We start from the raw sequence: 19,374 nt of genomic DNA on the forward strand, positions 1-19,374 counted from the left end.
TCCTGGGGATGAAGGGCTTGTCGTATAGAAAGTGTTTTAGGATTCTGGATCTCTACTCGAGGGAGTTTAGAAGGACGAAGGGGGATCTGATTGAAACTTACAGAATACTGAGAGGCCTGGATTGAGTGAACATGGAGAAGTTGTTTCCATTAGTAGGTAAGACTAGGCCCCAAGAACACAGCCTCATAGAGAAGTGATGGCCCTTTAGAACTGAGATGAGGAGGAATTTCTTCAGCCAGAGGGTGGTGGATCTATGGAACTCATTGCCACAGAGGGCTGTGGAGGCCAAGTCGCTGAGTGCATTTAAGACAGAGATAAATAGGTTCTTGATTGGTAAGGGCATCAAGGATTACAGGGAGAAGGCAGGAGAAAGGGATTCAGAAATCTATCAGCCACGATTAAATGGCAGAGCAGACTCAATGGGCCGAATGGCCTAAGTCTGCTCCCATGTCTTATGGTATGCGGCAAATGGCTATCCCACAAATAGAAAGTGAAATGTACAATTATTGGTGGCAGCCTCATGACAAGCCAAGCCAAGCCAAGTCTGACTGTTGTCCAGTGCCAGGGTAAGCTGGTTGAGGTTACTTCATTATTTGAAATGTTATGAGTGGTGCTGAACACACTAAGCAGGCTGGCCCCTTCACCTTCTGCTGGATAGAAGGTCCTTAGTAAAACAACTGAAGATCATTCGACTGAGAATATTTCTTTGAGAACTACCCTTTTTCTAGCAGAAATTGGTGTTCCTTACATAAACAGCATGGACTCAATGGGCCAAATGGCCTCTTTCAATCATGTGATGACTATGGTCCAAATGGGGAACTCCAGCTGTGACAACAAACTCTGCAGACTCCACCATCATTATCTATGTCAAGTCCAACTGCTTCTATTGCTCAATAGACTCTGTTTTATTGTAATCTCCAATGAAGATTGAGAAATATTTTGACACTTGTGGAACAACCTATTAGTGAGGCACTGAGAGTCTTGGAAACACAGGCCCATCCTCAAGGTATCCTTTCAAGGTTAAGGGGGCTGAAATCACTTTCCTTTACTTTAAGATGGAACAGAACTGGCTGCAGTGAGTGTTATTATCGACTGAATTGGTTTCCCATAACTACCTTTATCTTCCCAGAGACAACTAGCAATTATAAGTTCAATTAAATTATAGGGTTTAGTACTTGATCTTCATTATCCACAAAACTGCTGTCACCTTTGAAAATGTACATGTCAGGGATCCACACATTGATTGTAAATTTATAAAGAAGAAAAAAGTAAAAAAAACAGACTTTAATGTTTCTCTTCTTTTATTTTTTTGTACAAAGTATTTATGTTCCTTTATCGTATGGTTGCAGTGGTCTACTTTAGAGAGCAGGAAGACATGCAGAAACAGGCAAGACCATTGGCATACAAATGATGAGAGTGAAGTCATTGAGATCGAATCTTTACGCCTATTCATCAGGATATGGTGGTTGGATGGGGTGTGAGGGGGAGCTGGGGAACCCAACTACCTTCCAGATACATGATCACATGCTGAACTGATGCCTCAGAGCGAGTGTGGTCAAACACTGAGGATTATCTGAAGTCTGCCCAGTGATTATGTACCTCCTGGTTACCACCTGATTTTTGGACGCTATTCCTCAGTCTGCAAGATGGAGGGTAAACGAAGCTCCCAAGCAGTCCTGAAGAAGGGTCACTAGGCCATAAATATTAACTCTGTTCCTCTCTCCACAGATGCTGCCACACCAGCTGAGTTTTTCCAGCCACTACTGTTTTTGCTCTCAACTCTTGATCACTGCTCAGACCCTCTCCAATTTGAGTGAAGAGTGCTAGTTGGAGGGAAGTACCAGAGATTGTTTGGTATCTATAGAGGGGAGATGGTGGTGTTATGGTAACGTCACTAGACTAGTAATCAGGATGCTCTGGATTGATGGCTTGGGAGCACAGACACAAATCTCAGTGGGGTATCTCAAGCTTCAACTCAATTAACAAATCTGGAATCAAAGCTACTAGCCGGCGAGTGCAAACATGATTATTTATATACATATTATTTAAATTGGCTATATTCCTATGCTTCCCATTGACCATGCACTGGCCTTATGTCTGACCAGCTAATTCAGAGCTCACTGTCTTTCACCCTTACTCAATATGTTTAACAAATATCTGAAAGAATTGATTAACTTTGTGACAGTCAAACTCAAACAGAACGATCTAGTCCTCATTCACCACAAGGCCCACGTTTGGTGTCTATCTCTCCTCTTCAACAGATTGAAGAAATGCTTGGTTAGGACGTAGTACTGGGAGATTGATGGCTATGGGCCATGACAGAGTTGCTAGCATTGCAATATGGATTTTCAATTCATAACCCAGAGGCTCCAAGCTAAAGTTCTGAGGCCACATGGCATCCGGTGATATAGATATTTAGTAATAAAACCTGAAATTCAAAGCTAGTCTCATCTCAAACATAAAAGCCGATCTGGTTAACTAGTGTTTAGCTTACATATGACTCCAGACCCACAGCCATGCATTTGCCTCTGAATTGGCTAGGCAGGAGATTTAGGGACAGGCAGCAATTACAGAGATTTTCTTAAAAAAACAGTCCCCCTTTCTCTGTACCAGCGAGCTGTGGAAGCTCAGTTAATGAGTAAACAGAAGACAGAGATTTTTAGATTTTTGAAGACTGGGATAATCAAAGATATGGACAATGAGTTGGGAAAATGGAGCTAAGACCATGCCTGAGATTTTAGCTTATCAGATAATGTAGCAGGCTATGCCTGACAAAAGGCTTCCATTTCATTCTCCTCTTCCAAAGGTGTTGCATTTTTTTATTGCTTTGTGATTCCATAGTTACCACTCAACCTCCAGTCCTTCACTCACTATCAATGGCTCCTAAATAAACCTGAATGATGGTTTCGAGAAGTTTCTGCAATGATGGAGCTATCACCTTAGATCTAGATCCTCACCACTGGTGATAGCCACAGCCAATAGACACTCTCACCAACTGGGTCAATGGATAGCAGTCAAGAGTAAGAATCTTAGACATCCTCTTTAGCCAGTGACATGGACAGTAATGGCAAAATGCTAATTTTCTGCACACAAGCGTTGGTGACCATCTAGAACGTGACCCTCGAGGTCAACTGAAAATGTCAGACCGAGACCGATAGATTTTTATTAGCTCAAGGACGTGGAATGGAAATTGGTGCACAGGAGCCAAGATATGAACAAGACCAGCCATGAACTCAGCGAATGACGGAACAGACTCGAAGGGCTGAAAGGCCTCTTTTGACTCCTAAGCACTGAAGGGCACCCCGGCGAGTTTGTGCTTTCAGATGAAGGATCTCGGTTAACCGCACTAACAGGAGTGGGGGGAGGGAGAAAACTAAATCCCAGATAGCTCTGGGGACCATTGCCCATTCAAACAAGGCAATGCTTGCCTCAGAACAGGCTACAGTGGGGCTAGGAAGCAGCTTTTATTGCGGTCTTTATCCATTCATAACATAGCATCACTGGCTCACCCCGGTCAACTGTCGCCATTGACAGTGTGGGTCACATGACGATTGACAATTAACTCTTGACAGGTTTGTACCTTCTCTGTAGCCCAGGGGCACCACGGCCTCTTTGAACCACAGCTCCTGTGTTCCTGTGCTTAGGGGAGCCTCAGCTATTCATGGGGCCCCATCCAAACCAGGATGAGGGTGGTTTGGTGGTTTTATTTAAGGATGGTGTATTGTGGTCAGATTGGCCTTTGCACATTTTGTTGGGAGATTTGAATCAAAAGGAGCTGATGGGATGTATGGGAAAGAGTTGGGTGAGATGTGCAGAGGGTAATGATCCAGGTGACCATTACCTAACCTCACAGTGGAGAAAGAAGATTTTGTTTTATTTATTTAGTGCAAATCCCCAAAGCCAAGCTCTAGCCCTCCTCGTTTGTTGAAGGTTTAGGCAATTAGTCCAAGACTCAATCCATAGGGACAGCTCTCCCAGCAATGTGCAGTGGAGTTTGTGTCTCTCTGCAAGTGCTTTCAGAGTTCGTACTGAGATCCCATTGATCAAGGTCAGCTGCAGGAGGCACTGGTTTGTTCGCAACCTCTAGCAAGGACCATGATGACCTCAGTACAAACCACAAGAACGGACCTCAAACTGTTCCAATTTGACTTGGATTCATTTCATTTAGGTGTTCAGGCACATATTAGTGTAAGGACCAGAGACCCTTTTGAGGCATTTATCGCGAATGGTGTTCTTGGCAGGGGACAGTTTGGAAATAGGAGAGCATCAAATTGGGGGGAAGCTTCTGACACCAACGGAGACAGACGCTGGTGGCGGAGTGGTGGGAAATCCAAGCATAAGACCCCAGGAGCTCACTTTGACCTTTCACAGTGACACATACGTTTTGGTGGAGCTAGTCTGACATTGCATGCAGTCTTTGCAAAGGCTTACAGAAATGATTCACAGTAAAAATATAATTAAGACACGAATGAGCAAGAGAAGAAGGTAGAATGAGAGCAAGGGTGAGAGAGAGAGAGCAAGAGCGTGACAGAGAGAGCAAGAGAGATAAGGGAAGAGATAGAGACAGCGAGAGAAAAATAGAGCAAGAGCAATAGAGAGATAAAGCTAAAATCCAGCAAAGGATCCCCTGAAGGGGCAAAAAAAATCAGACGTCGAAACAACAACTGCACCATCAATAGATGATTTTCCATTGTGGTTTCATTCCCAATCGTGGAAGGCTGGACAAGTCAGGACTGAAGTTAGCCCTTGATTCAGAGCAAATCTGGGTTGGAAGGTCTTGTAAACAGGGTGATGAAGCTGCTGTCGGGATATATTATAGATGCTTATGTACGATGATCCCGTTCCTCTGCCGCAGTCTGCAAATGGAAATAAGTCACATCAGCGTCAGAAATTAGACACACTAATGAGAGAAGTGAAGCGCTGACAGAGAGGGAAGATGCTTTGAGCTTGGTAGACTTTTGGTTTATTGAAAATTGTGGAGCCCACCATGGAAACATTTTTAAGAATGTATTTCACTGGATGTGGGTGGCACTGGCTGGACTAGTATTAATTGCCCTGGAGAACACTGTAGCATGGTACCCTACTCCAGTTCATGTGCCACAGAATAGGGCAGTTGAGTTGAGAGTAAGATCGTCTGGATCTCATTTAATTGTAGAACAATTATCTCAAGGGGGAGGACCAGCTTGTTGGTTCTAATGAAAATAAAGGTCAGCCTTGGCTGGCTACAGCCCACTTTCCTCTCTTTATTCATCGGGTGAAGTGCCTGTATCCTGCTGGGGTCAGACAGCTCGGGATCTCAGGATACAGGAAACCCCTGACTGGGTTTAGCAGTGATGGGTTATCACTGAACTGACACATTAGGAACAAGAGCAAGTTATTCAGTCACTCAACCCTGTTCTGCCATCCAGTTAGATCACGGCTGATCTGAATAAAAACATCCACCTCAAACCAGCATCTTAACACATCCACAGTGAATAGAGTAATTTGGAAGTGTACCACGGCTGTATACAGGAACACTTTTAAACTCTCCATTAAATCTCCTTGTCAACCTTTCTGTTCTATGCACAACTGCAGCTTCTCGAATGTCTCCACTGGAGTGAATTCCCCTGTCACAGGCACCACATTTGGAAATCTCCACCACACCCACATCAAGACTTGGGTGTCCTTTCCTGAAGTGCTGTGCCCAGTATTGATCACAGTAAAGTATCGGTTAGCTCTCACCTGGAGTACTGACATTTAGCCTCACCCTGTTGCTCTTGCACACTTTGCGGGATCTTGTGGCACAGCCGGAAACTCCAGGTTCAAGCCCCCGCATCAGAACTCAATCACCAAAAGAGAGGTGATGGCCTTGTGATATTATCGCTGGGCTCTTAATCCAGAGACCCAGGAAAAAGTCCTGAGCACCCAGGTTTGAATCCCTACATGGCAGATGGTGGAAATTGAATTCGATATTAAACAAATAAAATGTGGAATTAAGTGTCTAATGATGGACTATGAATCCATCGTCGAGTGCTGGAAAAACCCACCTGATTCACTAATGCCCCTTTTGGGAAGGAGATGTGACTCCAGACCCACAGAGAGATGGTTGACTCTTGACTGCGCTGTGGGTGATTAGGGATGGGCAATAAATGCTTGCCCAGCCAGTGATGCCCTCATCCCATGAATGAAGAAAGAGGGAAAAAAAAGGGAGGAGTGTTCAGGTTGAACATCAAATTGTTAATCGTTCCAACAGCAGCAGTGGCTAAGAATGGGTCAGCTTTCTGTTTCGGTTTCTCTCCAGGCAACTAATTTGAACACACTGTGGTTATCCAGGATATTGGAGAGACTGGAGTACTGTGTACATTACTGACCTCTGCACTTACAGAAGGTTGTTAATGTGCTGGAAGCAGTTCAGAGAAGGTTTACTAGATTAATCCATGGAATGAGCAGATTGCCTTATGAAGAAAGGCTAGACAGGCCAGGTATGTATCCCCTGGAGTTGGAAGAGTCAGAGGTGACGTAATTGAAACAGATAAGATTCTGAGGGGTCTTGACCGAATGGGGGGATATTGAAAGGATGTCTCCCCTTGTCGGCGAAACTAGAACTAATGTTCAGGGATTAAAAATAAGGGCACACCCAATTCATACAGAGATGAGGAAGAATTTTTTTTCTCTCCAAGAGCTGCAAGTCTTTAGAATTCCCTTTCTCAAAAGACAGTGCATGCTTTTAAAATATTTCAAAGGCAGAGGTAGGCACATTCTTGATAACTGGGGATTGGGGGGCGGGGGGGGGGTAGGTGCAAGATGCTCAAGGATATGCAGGAATATAGAGTTGAGGGTAAAATCAGACCAGCCACGATCGTATTGAAAGAGCGAGCAGGCTTGAAGGGCCAAGTGGCCTACTCATCTTCCTACTAAGTGAGTGTTGTCGATGTCATCATTAAGTGCCAAGGGAACTTTTTGAGCACTCCTCTGGCCAGTGTCTTTCCAACTCATGCCAAGGACACAGGGTCTCTGCATGAAATAGACATCAAGGGTGAGGCCAATATGCACACACTGCGATATCTGCTGGTTCACTGGGGAATAGCAAATGCATGGACAGTGAGAGGCCTCTTGCAGCCATAGTGGTAACAAATGGTACCTTCCTGCTCAGCCTGGAAAGGAAAGGAAAGGAATTGGGGACTATCTACCATCACAATCTGCAGCTCCAGACTTCAACATAGACAGCCCAGTGTTGCTCCACCAGCCTCTGGTCCTTGGAGATGCCAGGTGGCTGTAAGGCTGGTGGGGGACAGACTGGAGTCAAGACCCTGGGGGTTGGTCCTGTCCCAGTTCGGTGTGGGTCCAGTGCAGGAAATAGTGTGCGATCTGAGAGAACTCAAACCGAAGGAGGTCTATGATTGCACTTTTTCTTTCTATTCTACTGTCTCACCCGTCCACCCTGTGGATTTCATACCCGTCTTTGGAGGAGTGAAGGTGATTGTATTTCTTGTACACAGCTGGACTGGGACTGTCCTCAATATCATACTCTCGCACATCATTGACCTCAGAGACCTGGCCAGTCAGGACCTTCACCACCAGCAGGATGATATACTGCAACAGAAGGAGTTACACATCAGAGTCGGCACAGGGACCTCACAGGGACTTGGCTTCTTTCTCCCCACCCACCATGTTGGACCATCAGTCAAACAAAAGGGAATACTCCAACGTTATACAACGCAGGAGCCTCACAGACACTGACAGCACAGAAGGAGGCCATTCAGCCAGTCATCAAAGATCTGACCTCACTAACTCAGCTGGCCTGCCTCTGACCCATAGCCCTGGAAGTCCCACAATGTTTTACTTTCTGCTCTCTTGTGGTGCACTGTGATGTGACTGAGATCTGTAGCTGGTCTTGTGGAGGACCTGAAGGTCCACACTCTACTCTGGCAACATTTTTGAAAGTGAGCTTATCAGAAGTCACCAGTGGCCCTCAACTAAATGGATCATAAATGTAAGGCAGAGGGAAATCTTCACTCATCTTCAACTTCAGTTTGAATAATCTCCCCAGGCTCTGAAGAGGAGCTGGATAGGGCAGAAGTATTCAGGGGCCAGCGGGAGTAAGGAATCGAAGGTCATGTTGGAGGGCTAACTGAAGTAGAAAGGGGGCTTGTGTGAAATGAAAGCCTCAGCATTGACCATTCGGGCTGAATGGCCTGTATCAGTGCTACATTTCCTGGCATTTGTTGGGCACCAGTGGTTCTTGCTCCCATTCCCGTATGAGTGGGACTCCGGCAGGTGATAATCTCCCCTGGCAAAGGTTGGCTCCCTGAATAAAGATGGCGGAGTGAGTGTTCAGGGAAGGGTAAATATTGAACAGAAGTTGGAGATTGAGGGTGGTGCATGTATGGAATGAGCTGCCAGAGGAAATGGTGGAGGCTGGTACAATTACATTTAAAAGGCATCTGAATGGGTATATGAATAGGAAGGGTTTGGAGGGATATGGGCCTAACAGCTGACAAATGAGACTAGATTAGGTTAGAATATTTGGTCGACATGGACGAGTTGGACCGAACGGTCTGTTTCCGTGCTGTACATCTCTCTGACTATGACTCTTATGTGATCTCAGGTGTGTAATGAAGAGGAAGGGCGGTTGTCTGTCTATCAGTCGGTGGGATAGTTTGGTTGCACTGTCACTGCCATGTGTGCTGGATTGACAATCCAGGTGCAGCTCACTATTTCTGCTGGGGAGAGAAAAACTGAGGAATGGACACTGTCATTGGCCGTGTAATCTCAATATGGCTCAGCACACCCACATGACCTTTAACCTTTGTACACTCTTGATGAAACTAATACCTGAGTGCGTGGGTCTTTCAATCATTGCTTTAGCTCCATGGTTACCAAAACATACATCTGAGCAGGTTTACCTCTAATGTGAGAGTCTCTGTGAGGTATGTTCTACTAAATTAAGTTTATGGGGTTAAAACAGTGTTACAGGAATATTTCTTGTCTGTCCACATCTCTTAGACAACATGTGAAATGTGACACATTTAAAATATTCAACCAAACTCACACACAGAAATCGAAGTTGGTTAAGGGCCTCAGAACTGTTGGAAAATGTGAAAGCTCCCAGCTTTGACTGTCACACTGCGACTGTGTCAACAGATTCCAAAAGGTGACATTGAGACAGCCTCAGTTAGACACAGCACAGCTGATGGGAACTATGCAATCACAGAGGACAGAACACTGTGATGCACACTGTGATTGAATAGTCAGCCAACCCCCATTGTTCAAGCTCACACCCATCTAATGGCTACTCAGTCAAGGGACTGCTGACTATGAGTTTACTCATGAAACAGTTACCAAAAGAAAATGGCTATCTGTTTTAAAGCAAACGGCATCCACTGTTGACTGAAAATCAAAATAATTTTGATTATACCTGGACTGTTCAATAGTTTAATTGATCTGTGGTTGACTGTGAGAGTGTGGTAACTCAGTGTGCCAGGTTGGTTAAGCTTGGGCGTTAATGGAGAGCAAGGTAAACGGAGACCACAGAAGTTGCTAGAAGTTGAGCTGTAAGCTTAATTGAAGAGTGTATTTTGTGATTGCAGAGAAAGTTAAAAGTACCTGTAAATAAATCTGTTGCACACTTAGACAGTAGCGCAACCACTGCATAATTCTGAGAAATATAGAAGATACACAGCACTGGTGGACAGATTCCAAAGTCAGAGTAATCTATAATAAACACATTTAACAAGTAACCAAACGCAAACAGCTTTGGCAGGAATTTCGAATATGATACTTTCTAAGGGAAGCTTGATAAATACATAATGGAGTAAGGATTTCAAAAAAACGTGGACTGGCAGGTAGATAGGATAGTGAAGAAGGTGTTTGGTATGCTTTCCTTTATTGGTCAGAGTATTGAGTAAAGGAGTTGAGAGGTCATGTTGCGGCTGTACAGGACATTGGTTAGGCCACTTTTGGAGTATTGTGTGCAGTTTTGGTCTCCCTCCTATTGGAAGGATATTGTGAAACTTGAAAGGGTTCATAAAAGATTTACAAGGATATTGCCAAGGTTGGAGGGTTTGAGCTGTTGGGAGAGGCTGGTTAGACTGTGGCGGTTTTCCCTGGAGCATCGGACACTGAGGGGTGACCTCAGAGGTTTATAAAATCATGAGGGGCATGGATAGGGTCAATAGACCATGTCTTTTCCCTGGGGTGGGGGAATCCAGAACTAGCGGGCATAGGTTCATGGTGAGAGGGGAAAGATTTAAAAGGGACCTAAGGGGCAACTGTCTCACACAGAGAGTGGAATGAGGGTGGAATGGTACAATTACAGCATTTAAAAGGCATCTGGATAGGTATATGAATAGGAAGGGTTTAGAGGGATATGGGCCAAGTGCTGGCAAATGTGACTAGATTAATTTAGGATGTCTGGTTGGCATGGACGAGTTGGATCGGAGGGTCTGTTTCCATGCTGTACATCTCTGTGACTCTATATTGATAATAGAGTGAGATCACAGAATATGGGAAGAGGCTTATGCGGAGCATTATGACCAGCATGGAGCAATTGGGTTGAATGGCCTGCTTCTGTGCTGTACGTTCTGCAAAATCTCCAGGAGCTTATTCCAACAGTTATGAAAAACTGCTCTTTCCCCACTCTGACATGCAAACCCCACATCCTAATGCACCCCTCCACCCACCCCCATCCCCCCCAATACAAACTTTCTTATCCACCACGAGTCAATGCTTCAATTACACTGGGAGAGATTTGAGGAAGATGATGAAGAGAAGATGTGCAGAGACCCTTGACTGGAATTACTCACCAGAAACCAATAGATATTCATCAGAGTGAGGATAAGCAGCAGAATGTTGAAGAAAAAGTAAAAAGGAATATTGGGAACAGACTGGAGACTGGAGTAACAGGTGGCATACAGCACCTTGAGGGGGAACCAATAAAGTCGGAACCAGAACCTATGAGAGAAAAAAGGGAAAGCGATGCAGAGAAGAAAATTAATGGAACTTGATCATAATCATGAAACTCTCTCAATACTGAGAGGCAGGAGCCTTCATTTCCATGACGCCAAACATCAGAGAATACAGTAAAATAGTAAACTTTGACACGCGCAGTCACTGTGGCAATGCAAGATACACTGTAGCCAATCTTAGGACAGAAAGATCCCACAAATGGCAGAATAAAGATAATGACCAGATCATTGGTTTCCATGGCATTTTGGTGAGGGATAGCTATTGGTCAGTACAACAGGGTAACCCTCACCCTCTAATAGTGGCCATCATTTGAGCCTGACCTCGGTGGTGGGCAAGTTGTTGGAGGGAATCCTGAGGGACAAGATGTACATGTATTTGGAAAGGCAAGGACTGATTCGGGATAGTCAACATGGCTTTGTGCATGGGAAATCATGTCTCACAAACTTGATTGAGTTTTTTGAATAAGTAACAAAGAAGATTGATGAGGGCAGAGCAGTAGATGTGATCTATATGGACTTCAGTAAGGCGTTTGACAAGGTTACCCATGGGAGACTGATTAGCAAGGTTAGATCTCATGGAATACAGGGAGAACTAGCCCTTTGGATACAGAATTGGCTCAAAGGTAGAAGACAGAGGGTGGTGGTGGACGATTGTTTTTCAGACTGGAGGCCTGTGACCAGTGGAGTGCCACAAGGATCGGTGCTGGGTCCTCTACTTTTTGTCATTTACATAATTGATTTGGATGCAAGCATAAGAGGTACAGTTAGTAAGTTTGCAGATGACACCAAAATTGGAGGTGTAGTGGACAGCGAAGAGGGTTACCTCAGATTACAACAGGATCTGGACCAGATGGGCCAATGGGCTGAGAAGTGGTAGATGGAGTTTAATTCAGATAAATGCGAGGTGCTGCATTTTGGGAAAGCAAATCTTAGCAGGACTTACACACTTAATGGTAAGGTCCTAGGGAGTGTTGCTGAACAAAGAGACCTTGGAGTGCAGGTTCATAGCTCCTTGAAAGTGGAGTTGCAGGTAGATAGGATAGTGAAGGCGGCATTTGGTATGCTTTTCTTTGTTGGTCAGAGTATTGAGTACAGGAGTTGGGAGGTCATGTTGCGGCTATACAACACATTGGTTAGGCCACTGTTGAAATATTGCGTGCAATTCTGGTCTCCTTCCTATTGGAAAGATGTTGTGAAACTTGAAAGGGTTCAGAAAAGATTTACAAGGATGTTGCCAGGGTTGGAGGATCAGAGCTACAGGGAGAGGTTGAACAGGCTGGGCTGTTTTCCCTGGAGCGTCGGAGGCTGAGGGGTGACCTTATAGAGGTTTACAAAATGATGAGGGGCATGGATAGGATAAATAGACAAAGTTTTTTTCCCTGGAGTGGGGGAGTCCAGAACTAGAGGGCATAGGTTTAGGGTGAGAGGGGAAAGATATACAAGAGACCTAAGGGGCAACTTTTTCACGCAGAGGGTGAGACGTGTATGGAATGAGCTGCCAGAGGAAGTGGTGGAGGCTGGTACAATTGCAACATTTAAGAGGCATTTGGATGGTTATATGAATAGGATGGGTTTGGAGGGATATGGGCCGGGTGCTGGCAGGTGGGACTAGATTGGGTTGGGATATCTGGTCGGCATGGACAAGTTGGATCGAAGGGTCTGTTTCCATGGTGTACATCTCTATGACTCTATTTACCTGAAATAGGTCCTTGGTTTAACATCCCATTCAGAGATGGAATGCTAAGTCTATTGCATTTTGGGGTTTGAAAAGCAGTACAGATCGCTCTTCTATAACGTGCATTTCGTCAGCAGGAATTGGCTGTAACATGATTGACATATAGGGGACATTGTTTCTAAAGCACAAACTTTTAAAATATATAATGGCTATAACATGAATACATCGCCAACCCTTTAAGTGCTATTTGTATTGTGTGATTCTTGTATAGCGTGGGGTTGCATAGGAACGGAACTATTGGCTATAGAAGAGATGTCTGTACAGTATATCAATACAAATCTTTTCTTCCTTCTTCAGCACCCTTTCAAAGAGTTCATTCTGCTATTGACCTTCGAAATGCAATTTCCAAGTACTCTAACCTTCTCACTGAGCCTCAATGTCAGAACTGACTTAAGTTACTGAGCAAAACATGGTGACAGAGTGAAATAGTCTCTTCAGCTAAGAAGGTGGAAGAGAGATTCTGAGGAGGCCACTGTGAGGTGTGGATTTGTAACAAGGGGAAAAGGCTTCCGGGATTATGATCTGGAAGGGAGGAAATGCTTCACAACAGGCAGAAAAGAGGAAAACCAAGGGAACCGCATATAGAGGCCAGGATCAAAAGGCCAGTAAGCATGAACTTGGCAAGAGCTGGAAGAGGGTGCAGAGGCCAGATCCTAAATAATGCTGAAGGTCCAGTTTCTGTCTTCCTGGAGACACTTTTGGCCATTAAGGAGGGCGAAAATAAAAAGAGAAATCACCAGGAGAAACCCAGCCATCCGGTTTTTCACAAAAACAGAAGCTACTTGAGGGCTTACAGAACTGTTGACTTAAAATCTCCTTCGATGATTTGGCAACTCTCGGAGGTGAAGGATTAAAACCTGGAGCCATGTATTTACTCACTTATTAACTTTCAACACCGGCATCTCCAAATTCATTTACAGACACTCTCTTTAAACCTGTTCCTGTGCACCTTAATTAATGGCCACCACCTCAGTACATTCCCAATTGTTATATATCATGGTTGAATAACCACTGACCCAAGAATCATCTTTTTGTGTACATGACTTCCCAACTGTGGATAACTTGCTGTCTGATGTGTGAAGAAAACAGTAAACTATTTCACCCATCCCAGTATTCAGTTTGAACACAGTTGATCTGTACCTTAACCTCATTTAGTTCTTTTGCTCCAGGTCCCTTGGAGCTTTACCTAATGACAAACTGCCAGGGTTGGCAACGATGATGAGAAAGACGACATCTAATTTCACTCCACAATGATCCAATCTGAAAATATCCTGTTATTCTCAACGCTCTCTGCAACCACCTTCCCCACCCCTCCCTCAACCGACCGTGGCAGGGAATGGCTCCTTCATTTGTACACCATCAAATCTTCTTCCAGAGTATAAAGGAAGTAGGGGTACACTTAAGAGGGAAATCAGGAGGGCAAAAAGGGGACATGAAATAACTTTCACAAATAGAATTAAGGAGAATCCAAAGAGTTTTTACAAATACATTAAGGACAAAAGGGTAACTAGGGAGAGAATAGGGCCCCTCAAAGATCAACAAGGCAGCCTTTGTGTGGAGCCGCAGAAAATGGGGGAGATACTAAATGAGTATTTTGCATCAGTATTACAGTGGAAAAGAATATGGAAGATATAGACTGTAGGGAACTAGATGGTGACATCTTGCAAAATGTTCAGATTAGAGAGAAGGAAGTGCTGAATGTCTTGAAACGGGTAAAGGTGGATAAATCCCCAGGACCTGGTCAGGTGTACCTAGAACTCTGTGGGAAATTAGAGAAGTGATTGCTGGGCCTCCTGCTGAGATATTTGTATCATCGATAGTCACAGGTGAGGTGCCGGAAGACTGGAGGTTGGCTAACATGGTGCCACTGTTTAAGAAGGGTGGTAAGGACAAGCTAGGGAACTATAGACCAGTGAGCCTGACTTCGGTGGTGGGAAAGTTGTTGGAGGGAATACTGAGGGACAGGACATACATGCACTTGGAAAGGCAAGGACTGATTAGGAATAGTCAACATGGATTTGTGTGAGGGAAATCATGTCTCACAAACTTGGTTGAGTTTTTTGAATAAGTAACAAAGAAGATTGATGAGGGCAGAGCAGTAGATGTGATCTATATGGACTTCAGTAAGGCGTTTGACAAGGTTACCCATGGGAGATTGGTTAGCAAGGTTAGATCTCATGGAATTAAGGGAGAACTAGCCATTTGGATACAGAACTGGCTCAAATGTAGAAGACAGAGGGTGGTGGTGGACGATTGTTTTTCAGACTGGAGGCCTGTGACCAGTGGAGTGCCACAAGGATCGGTGCTGGGCCCTCTATTTTTTGTCATTTATATAAATGATTTGGATGCGAGCATAAGACGTACAGTTAGTAGTTTTGCAGATGACACCAAAATTGGAGGTGTAGTGGACAGCGAAGAGGGTTACCTCAGATTACAATAGGATCTTGGCCAGATGGGCCAATGGGCTGAGAAGTGGCAGATGGAGTTTAATTCAAATAAATGCGAGGTGCTGCATTTTGGGAAAGTAAATCTTAGCAGGACTTACACACTTAATGGTAAGGTCCTAGGGAGTGTTGCTGAACAAAGAGACCTTGGGGTGCAGGTTCATAGCTCCTTGAAAGTGGAGTCGCAGGTAGATACGATAGTGAAGAAGGCATTTGGTATGCTTTCCTTTGTTGGTCAGAGAATTGAGTACAGGAGTTGGGAGGTCATGTTGTGGCTGTACAGGACATTGGTTAGGCTACTGTTGAAATATTACATGCAATTCTGGTCTCCTTCCTATCGGAAAGATGTTGTGAAACTTGAAAGGGTTCAGAAAAGATCTACAAGGATGTTGCCAGGGTTAGAGGATCTGAGCTATAGGAAGAGGCTGAACAGGCTGGGGCTGTTTTCCCTGGAGCGTCGGAGGCTGAGGGGTGGCCTTATAGGGGTTTACAAAATGATGAGGGGCATGGATAGGGTAAATAGGCAAAGTCTTTTCCCTAGTGTCAGGGAGTCCAGAACTAGAGGGCATAGGTTTAGGGTGAGAGGGGAAAGATATAAAAGAGATCTACAGGGCAACTTTTTCACACAGAGGGTGGTACGTGTATGGAATGAGCTGCCAGAGGATGTGGTGGAGGCTGGTACAATTGCAACATTTAAAAAGGCACTTGGATGGGTATATGAATAGGAAGGGTTTGGAGGGATATGGGCCGGGTGCTGGCAGGTGGGACTAGATTGGGTTGGGATATCTGGTCAGCATGGACGGGTTGGACTAAAGGATCTGTTTCCATGCTGTACATCTCTATGACTCTATTTTCAAACCTTTGTCTAGGTCACCCCTCAATCGTCTAAACTCAAAAGAGAATACAGCTAAAGGAGGCAACTCATTCTCCTAATTTAACCCATTAAGCCCCCAACAGTTCTGCCTACTCTGTGATGCATTCATTCCCAAAGCTAATATATCCTTCCTGATGTTTGGTGGCCAAAACAGAATATAGTTCATAAAGATGGCCAGCAAGGTACAACTTTTCACTCCCTTTATGTTAGGTTCTTTGAGACAAAAGCCAACATTCCATTGCTTCTTGAGATCACTTCTTATAGCTGCACAGTGATCTCTGAACATAGGACACCCAACCCTCTCTGCTCCTCTGCAACACTTTTTGACTTGCATTTATATAGCACCTCTAACAGGGGTGAGCACCCTGCACTTTGTATGGAAGGAAAGAGTGAGCAGATGTGGGAGATTTAGCCTGAAGCACTATTGAAGAGATGAGGCAACCCCTCGTGGATAATGGCCAATCATGGATCTGCTGGGATGCTTTAGCCAAGAACGGATGAGTGCAGTTACTTACCAACTTATCGCAAAGGAGCAGCAACCAATGTTGGAAACCACATCATTCAGCTTGTGGCGGACACCAGCTCGGTTTTTAAAGTAAACATTGAGTTTCGTAAATTCCAGCAGAATATCATTTACATCATGCAGGAAGAGAACTAAGATCCCGACATTGTGATACCTGCAAGTGAGAGGAAGATGTAATATATTTGTGGACTTTAGTCATGCTGTAAATCCTTAGTAACCAGTTGTGAAGTTATAGAGTCATCGGCATAGAGTTAAACAGCAAAGAAATAGACCTCTGATCAACACTTGAGCTCAAAAACAGGTGATAGGAAGAGGGGTTACAAAGAAAAGTTCTAACTCAGGACGTCATTTTGAACTTTCAGAAGCACAGGGAGTTTTACCCAAACTGGGACACAAACATACACACAGTCATCACGGTAGTGGCTGACCACAGACATCCTGTCTACAAATAATCTTCAAAGGCAATGATTTCCCTACATGTGTGTGAACAGCTTTCACACAGTCTTAACCAAGGTCACTGTCACACCCATTGCTGGTGCAGTACTGGAGACATACCCCACTAAGAACAGGATCACATGCGAGTAATCTTATATAGCCAAGGGTGGGATTGATGACTCAATCAGATAAGCCAGCTTAAGGTATTGTTTCATATGCCTAGAGACCAGGGTCAGAAAAAGCACATAAAGCAACAGTCCTGAAGGACTGCTGCAGAGAGGAAGTGCAACATGGTCAGTCATTGGAAGTTGTGCAGAGAATTTGTTGTTAGAGTGAGTTTCGATATGTAGGACCTCACAAGGCAACAGGCATTCAGAGAATATGCTAATACTTAGGGAGTGAATAAAGAATTTCCACCTAATATGGAGACTGTCCCCAAAGTTTGGTTCATGCTGTTGACTAGAGTCATACAGTCACAGCAAGTCATGCAGAGTCATACTCACCTCACAATAAAATAGGAAAACAATGTTCTAACACACTCCTGGCTGATCTCCCACATCGAAACCCTCTGTGAAGTGGCGCTCATCCACAACTCTGTTACCCAAATCTTTTCTCATGGCAAACCCTGATCTCCCCCACGAACAATGTACTCACTTCTCGAATTAGCTCCCACTCAAGCAACACCTTGATTGTAACATTCTCATCCTTGCTTTCAGAATCCTCCATCCTTTTCCCCGAATCTCCTCTCCTCCAGCCACACCATCCTCCGTGATACCCATGCTCTGTGATTTCTGCCCTCTCCAGTTTAATTGCTCAACCACTAGTGGGCACACTTTCAGTTGTCTTGGCCCCAAACTCTGAAATTCCCACAGTCCACCTCACTTCCTTCCTCATACTGATCTAAAATCTCCTGAGGTGACTCAATGTTGCATTTTCTTTTCTAATTCTCCTGTGAGCACCCTCTAAGTAGCCCTAGCCTTCTCTAGACCCAGAAATCTGTTTTGCAAATCTTCAGCGTAACTTTCAACCCCCGGTTTCAGACGACATACTGGGCTCATATTAGTAATCAGCCTCAATGTTTCACCCCCAAAATGGATGTTTTATTTCCAACGACCATATTTTAAGGTATAAAAGAATGAGCAGATGATTCGGGCGGTGTAGTGGAAACGTGCAGGAGTTTAAGGCACACCCACTCTTTATAGCTGATCCCAGTACCAATGATTTGGTATGTTCATAAACACTTTGATGATGGTTGAAAATACTTGTTGTAAAGGAAGGTGAGCACGCAGGCTACAGAATGTGCGTTTTCCCAGGACCAAATCACCCCCACCACAACACATCCCCCACCCCACCCCTGGGGACAGTTGTGTTTCACATAGTTGCCTCATTGAATAAACCATCTCACTTCCATTTAATAGGAACCACTGGTATAACTACCTCATCTTAAAATGACCCACGCCATCAGATAACTTTTATACACAGAGTACCAGTCAACCCCCATTTCAAGGGGATTTTGAGACTTAAGAGGGTGACTTAGTTGCCAACATCCAAGGTATGTTAAAGGCGCTATATAAATGCGATGTTTTGTTCTGCAGGCATTCAGCTCAGTAGATCAAGAGCCTTGTAATTGACTGATTACCTCTAACCCTGCCCATTTCCTGTGGGAGTGATGTTTTCACCCTCATTTGTCTATGAACAATATAGTTTAAAACTTTGGTGCACAGATAGGTCCAAGCAAGAATAAATTATTTTTTGGTGATGTTCCAGGTCTGGATCCTAGGGTTTTCTGAAGTGATCCAGTAACAATGAAAGTTAGTGTGAATTGACCTTTTTGTTTAGCATGTTACAAATTGTTTTCTTTTGGATTTTAATTGATTTAGATTGAGATGGGTTGTCCTGGCTTTTAAAACATGAGCAGAGATGTCAGAACAGAATGTTGGATGTTGATTGGCCTCAATCCTGCTCAGGAAGATTGAAGTCCTCAATGAAAAGATTTACCTTCTCAACTTTGTATTTACAAGCTTTCAACCAGGCAAGGAAAACCTCAAGGGAAAGCTGTAACAACACTGAATTAGCACAGTGTGACAGAGGCATGGTCTCTACTGAGTGTCTGCTTCACTGGTTCCTGCTGTTAAAACATACTATAAATGAGGGTCAACTTGACAAATTGACAAGAGCATGTCAGGAAAATAGAGCAGCAATTGTTTATTTCATACATTCGTATGAGGAGAGAGCTTTAAACACTGTAATGTTTAAAATTCATTCTGGTGGGTTACAGAATACCCTCATAGTTTATAGAGATTACAACATGCATATTACAATACCCACCCTTCAATCGTTATTTGCCCACAGTCTTTCACAGACATTGTCTGTTCTTTTACCTAAGTTCTGATATTATGGCTTCTACACTATTAGCC

At 44.2% G+C, this 19,374-nt stretch overlaps 1 protein-coding gene across 1 annotated transcript in view; it reads right to left on the minus strand.

Moving 5' to 3' along the window:
* Window positions 1-1,283: 1,283 nt before the first annotated feature.
* Window positions 1,284-19,374, minus strand: part of cers1 (ceramide synthase 1) — a 57,909-nt gene continuing 39,818 nt past the window's right edge. Inside the window, exons 4-7 of the mRNA XM_043721406.2 lie at window positions 16,515-16,676; window positions 10,785-10,932; window positions 7,436-7,572; window positions 1,284-4,856 (exon numbers count right to left, since the gene is read on the minus strand). Of these exons, the coding sequence (XP_043577341.1) occupies window positions 4,814-4,856; window positions 7,436-7,572; window positions 10,785-10,932; window positions 16,515-16,676 (490 nt within the window). The 3' untranslated portion in view covers window positions 1,284-4,813. The remainder of the gene's footprint in view (window positions 4,857-7,435; window positions 7,573-10,784; window positions 10,933-16,514; window positions 16,677-19,374) is intronic.

The sequence above is a fragment of the Chiloscyllium plagiosum genome, unplaced genomic scaffold, assembly GCF_037043375.1.
Source record: "Chiloscyllium plagiosum isolate Xiang-an unplaced genomic scaffold, Cpla_swu_hap1 HiC_scaffold_28, whole genome shotgun sequence".
NCBI lineage: Eukaryota > Metazoa > Chordata > Chondrichthyes > Orectolobiformes > Hemiscylliidae > Chiloscyllium > Chiloscyllium plagiosum.